Consider the following 6324-nt stretch of genomic DNA (forward strand, 5'->3'; position numbering starts at 1 on the left):
TCATACATACTTAATAGGCTTCCTATTTGACAAATTCAGTGTTTCCCTCTACTTCTATCAGCTCTTTGTCGTACTGGGTAATCTAAACTTTAAAAATAACTTCTTCTAGTTTTCTTCATAGAAATGAATATAATGCTGATATGTAGGCCTACTCTGTATATTTCTGAAGTTTTCTTACCCCCCTAAAATCAAGAAGGCCCCTTTTAGGGTTAGGAACCACTGGCACAGGGCACAGATACTCAACTTACTTAGGGTGGGAGGGTTACTTTAAAAATGTAATCAGCAAAGTAATTTTCAAAATTTCAAAAGTACTTTCACCATCAGAGATTTGATACTTTTGGTACGATTTGGTGCCCCCATTTGCAATACCACTGTGGTAAATATGGACAGCTGTGCACATGCATTTGTTATGATTATATTATATAAGACACAGCAAGCCAGCTAATATTACTGACTAGTCCAACAGCAAGAAAGCCAGCTCGCCGCCTCTCTCGCCAACGACTAAAAGCCAGTTCCAGATTCATTCTTGTCTGGTGGACTCAATTGCTCTCTCCTTTTCTTCTCTTAGTCTTCCACTGTTCTTGACGTGCTCCGTTAGCAAAGTTACATACGGTAATACAAGAACAGGCGTACGGGTGCACAGTGGGAATGACAGAGGCACCATTCACCCTGTTACAACTCAATGTAGCATCAAAATGATTTTGAAGCTGTTATTTTAGGCTAGAAAAGTTACATATTGTTGCTTTAGGCTCTATTAGTATGTGTAGTCCAACATGCAACTTCTCAAGGAACAGCCCAGGGACATTTACTAACTGGTATAAACAAACAGAAAAATTCTCGGTGTGAATAAATTTATTTTCATTGTGAATTAGAAAATGGTCATTGGGCCACCCGGCAGAAGTTGAGTATCACTGGCCTAAGGTATCTCTCTTTCTTTCAGCATTTACTCTATATTTACTTCACTGTTCTTTTTTATACATGTGATTCACTGCTGGCTATTAGGGCCCAAAATGGATCATGGGACTGACTGTTTCCTACAATAAAGAAGTACTCAGCTGTACGTATAAACAGAGACAGGGCGGGAGCTCAAAGGGCGCAAGCAGCATAGTACAGCATTCTGCAGTTTGCCAACAACTATTTTCTGGAACTGTGTTAGTTTGCTCACTACAGCGTACAAAGGGGGAACTCTCTGATGTGGAAATTGGACTGGTGTGGTCACACTGTTTTCCCATTAACAGACTGTAGTTTGTACCAACTGTAGACACAGCATCTCGACTGACACTATTAAACTCAGTTCATATCAACATGCTGTAGTATTTAATTGCATACAGTCATATCTCTGAGCTATTTAAATAAACCCACCAGACCACAAGACTGGTGTCCTGTTCCATCTGAGGGCAAAGTAGAGTTAGCCGGATGCTAGTTTTGGCTTAACTGACTTTTTGTTTAACAGGAAGTATTTTTAAAATCAATATGACTTTACTGTCAAGCTACCGTTATTGTAGCATCTCCTGCTGATATTGTTGCTGTTCAAAGTTAAGACTTTTTCCCAGAACAACACTGCTTCCTCTTACAACAACAATGTTGCAGTTGACCCTCTTCTTCCTTCCTGATGTTAGACAATTGTTTTTAAAGAGCAAAAAGCTTTAGCCTAGCTAGGCTAGCAGCTAGTGATTTCAGCTAGCAGCTAATATGCATTCTGACCTTTTAACGGATAAGAATAATAATAATAATAATAATAGTATGAGGAACTTATCCACAGTCAGTGTATTCAGTGTGAGCAGACAGGCGTACCAGCACGAAAGCTAAGCAACGTACTGCTGTGGCCGGGGGCAGCAGCAAAATATATTTTAGCCACCTAAAAAAAGTGTTTTTTAACGCTTTACCTTCTTGTCAGACAGCCCTTTCCAGTGAGAAAATAAAGCATTCCTATTGGCCTGCACTCTCTTTAAAGCCACCGGACCTCATTGAAAAGACCCAGTAATTTTACCTGGCAGAACACAGGAGTAGCTTGTACACCAGTGCCTCGATCAGTAAGTTAGTTTGTGTTACTGTGTGACTTTGGTGCTTTGACACGTTAGTTTGATGCCAAACTAACAGTAGTTGCTGTGGATTGAGGCAGCGGTAGCCCAGCAACTCTTGTGTGCTGCGAGGTAAAATTACATTTTTTGTCAAAGTAGTCTGGTGGATTTGGAGGGAGTGCTTCAGTTTTTACTGAATAGCAACTATGGATAAGCACCTCATACAACCGCACTTCAATACATCTGAGTTAATACTTTAACAAGGTCTCAATTAACTATGTGTCACTTGTGAGAATTATGACCAACTCTCTCCTCAGGTCTACCGAGTGTTTTATCCTCTTTTAGTTCACTGTTTTGGTTTTACTCACTGCTTTCATCAGTGTTGTTTCAAACAGCAGAAGGCAGATGTTTACAGTGAAACAGCTCTGAACCCACTGAACACTGCAGCACCAAAGTTACAGGTAAACTTAGCCATTAGCTGGTGAACATAGTGGAGCTTTTAGCAGCTACAGCAGTATCTCAGACAACATAAAACTCACCAAAACCAACTTTTTTTGTCTTTCTACATTCTTTTCAACAATTACCAAGTCTGGTTTGGTCAAAATAAAGCCTTAATTTACCAACGTAGATGATAAAAACAGCTGTTTCAGTTACTGTACTCAGCTGCACACAGAGCAGATCGGCTATGGAAACCACAGAGAGACTGCAACAGCAACAGAGGCAGAGGGAGTGTGAAGTCATTCTTACTCAGGACACCATGACTCCACTATATCTTTACGTAGCTAATAGCTGTAAGTACGTAAGTAGGAACCAATAGGCTAGGGGCTGAGTACCACAGGGGTAGGGAAGTAGTGAGAGACAGGAAAAATAAAGAATAACACCAGCTTTATCCTTTAAGCACTACAACAATAGGATTTCAGTGCAAACCAATCTGGCAGATTCCTTAAAGAAACAGATGGCTCCTTATTATTCACAGTAATGAAACACATCATGTGCCACTAGCTGCATGCAGTACACAGGGTAAACTTTAACTCCAGTCAGTGTGTCTGCAGTCACAGAATATGAGTCAAGTACTGGTGACCAGATGCTTGTTTCAGGAAGCCAACTGAAGCACAGACAAGATGTAAACAAATCCTCTGCACGTTATTTCCATCCCTGACCTTTACTCTTTTTTTCTTTACAGTCACACAAGCCCTCTGACGGGAGCACTTGACACTACATCCATCCCCTCTATTGCCTCCATCCCTCCATCTTCTTCCATCTCTCCACCTTCCCTGCCCTCCTCCCACCCTCCGGCCCGGCCATGTCGCCCCAAACCGCCGCCTCCTACGGCGAAGCCCTCCCAGCTCCCCTCTTGTCCTCCTCTACCGCCGTCCACTCCTCCATCCCTCCCTCCTCCTCTCCCTCCTGTCTCCAAAGCTCCCCTCCCTCAGTCTTCCAATCCTCCCTCTGTTCCTCCCCCTCTCTCCTTCAACCCTCCTCCCCCATCCCTTCCTCCTCCTCTCTCCCCTACTCCAGCCTCTCCTTCTCCCCTGCTTGCTCTCCAACCAACTGTCTCCTCTGATCCTACCCCTTCTTTTACTCCTCTTCCTCCTCCATTATCTCCGACAATCTCACACTCCTCCTCCTCATCACTTCCTCCACCACCTTCCCCTGTCGTCCCACCATCCTCTCCAACTCCTCCATTGCTGAATCCTATAGATCAGCTGGTTGGGAGCGCTTCGGTATGGCAGCCCAAAGGACTCAGCCAAGACCAGACCACAAGTTTAATGGAAAAAGAGACGGCTGGGGTAAGACACACGAAATAACTATGAAATTTGATTAAAAAATACAAGGAAAACGCAGACAGACACATTCTGAAACATCTATTTGTTGTGTTTATGAGCAGTTATTGATTTGCAGAACTGGTCCATTTAAAGAAATAGTTCAACATTCTGGGAAATCCATTATTTGCTTTCTTTCCGAGCGTTAAATGAGAAGATCAATACCAATCTCATGTCTGTGGGTTAAGTGTCACAGTATCTACAGCCTGTGTAGTGTGAGCAGCCCTTTAGCAGCAGCGGCTTCAGCACTCTGTCTAGGTCTGCGTAAGATGCATTCAGGCACAGTATTGAGTGTTGGTCACAAACATTTTGGGAGCACTCAAAGCCCAACACACAAACAGTAAAACAGAGGAAAGTAGATTGGGGGCGGGGGGACACATACTTCTGGTTGCAGTAATGTGTAAAGTAAACAGCTGGGTCAGTGAATCTGCTCTGTCAGAAGCACGTGAGACAGACTGAAGAACACGGCTGAAACACCTTTTACAGAACTGTAAAAACAACTTGTGGTTTTAGGACAAGTTATGTTGTCTAACCACTGATTTTGTGACAGTGAGGTTGCCAGGCAACCAGCAACTGTTGGATTTAGTTTAGTTTTGTGTGTATGTAGCACGTGGGAGAAGTCTGCCTTCAGGGCTTTTTGCCAGAAATGTTTTCTGGAGAGAGCAGTGCAGCATGGATATATAGTCAAACCCAGGACTTCACCCAGAGACTGCTGTCCATGTCCTGTGTGGAACAAAAAGTCAATGTTGACCATGATCCTTATCTAAACCTGACCAAGTACTTTTGGTGCCTAAACCTAACCAAAGTGCAACTTTTTCAGCATGCTAACCACATGTTAGGTTACCGCCAGAGAGCAAAACTTCTCCCATGCACATGCACATGCACATACTGTATTTCAAAACCTTATTTTACTGTACATGTTCTTCATGCTGACCTCAAAGTTGTAACCGCTCATGTTGACATTTGCAGGTGTTCCTGGTTCACAGCAAAGAGGACATGGGCATGACACTGTCAGTACGCCTGCCCGATGAACAGGGGGAGCCACTTGTACAGAACCTGATGGTCAAACAACACAAGACATGTAGGCTACGTGTTACACATAGTGCAAAATGCAAGATTTGCGTGGCTGAGCACAGATAACACGGCAGAGCAGTTAGTGATTCATTGTTCAACTGTTTTGTGTCTCAGTTGTCCACTTAGATGGTTCCTATCTGGTTTTTGATGACATCTTCAAACTGATCTCTTTCTACTGTGTCAGCAGGTAACACAGACACTCATGTGCACATAAACATATATGTGTTCATACATACAGTATGCAAATACATAAAAACAGAAAGAAAAATGCTGTCACACCATGTAAATACATAATACAATACATGAGTGTTCATACAAACATACAGACATAAGCACATTACCACTGTATATAAACTACATGCATATTTACACATATTATATTATAATATGTGTAAATATGATATAATATAATATATATTATAGTACAGATTACACCATGCAAATAATGCACAAACAGAACCACAAACAATGTAAGACTGTGTTATCATATTATTAACGCTCCCTGCTTACACTTCATGCTGGCTTTTTCTATTTGAATCCACCAATCAGGGACATCCTGGCCATCCCACTGAGGTTACCTCAGGCCATTACCACGGCAACTAAGAGAGAGGAACTGGAGGTCATCTCTGCTATGGGTACAGGTAGATAAATCTGCATCATTAAGTGCATTGAAGTTGGGTCAATGCTGTAGCAAAGAGCAGGATACCGCAATAAAAGATAGAAGATAATATGAATTGCATCAATAACACTATTAGCAGAAAGGTTTCAAAGAAAATATATATGAAGGACAGCATGTCTGAAAACATACAGACACAGAATGAATGTACACTTGGAACACAAGATGGAAAGTATCAGAGGCAAGAGACAAACAATGTGAAATATTTAACAAAAGAGACAACAGCATGAATAGCTAGCACATACAGTATATATGATGTGTAATGTATACCACTCTCTTCTGTTAAATCTGAAGCTACAGCCAGGAGATGATTAGCTTAGCTTAGCATAAACACTAAAAGCATGGGGTAACTAGCTAGAGTGGCTCTGTCCTAAGGTAATAAAATCCACCTACCAGCACCTCTAACCACTCACTAACGAACACCATATATCTATATATATAAAGTGTAAATGTGTGGTTTGTGGGGGGTTATGTGCAGGACTATTTCTCAGCCCACTGTAGTGACTTCCCCTGGTCTCCACAGTTAGCCTGGCAACCTCACAATGACAACAATACTCCAGGAAGTCTCTGCACCGGGTCAGAGGGGTTTCAGAAAGGAGATGGTTAACTGAAGAGTCATTTCAGTCTCTCTTTTAATTATTAGAATTTGATCCATTCAGTTAGCAGGAATTAAAGGGGAACTTGGCAACTTTTTCAGCTTAATAAACCCGTTTAGAAATCATTTGGATGG

The 6324-nt window shown here is 42.0% G+C and overlaps 1 protein-coding gene across 1 annotated transcript in view; it reads left to right on the forward strand.

Moving 5' to 3' along the window:
- Positions 1-6318, forward strand: part of LOC118337639 (proline-rich receptor-like protein kinase PERK2) — an 8691-nt gene extending 2373 nt beyond the window's left edge. Inside the window, exons 2-5 of the mRNA XM_035674757.1 lie at positions 3205-3811; positions 4814-4925; positions 5033-5105; positions 5468-6318. Of these exons, the coding sequence (XP_035530650.1) occupies positions 3205-3811; positions 4814-4925; positions 5033-5105; positions 5468-5567 (892 nt within the window). The 3' untranslated portion in view covers positions 5568-6318. The remainder of the gene's footprint in view (positions 1-3204; positions 3812-4813; positions 4926-5032; positions 5106-5467) is intronic.
- The last annotated feature ends 6 nt before the right edge of the window (positions 6319-6324 follow it).

The sequence above is a fragment of the Morone saxatilis genome, unplaced genomic scaffold, assembly GCF_004916995.1.
Source record: "Morone saxatilis isolate NCDOM2014 unplaced genomic scaffold, NCSU_SB_2.0 Contig3, whole genome shotgun sequence".
Lineage (NCBI taxonomy): Eukaryota > Metazoa > Chordata > Actinopteri > Moronidae > Morone > Morone saxatilis.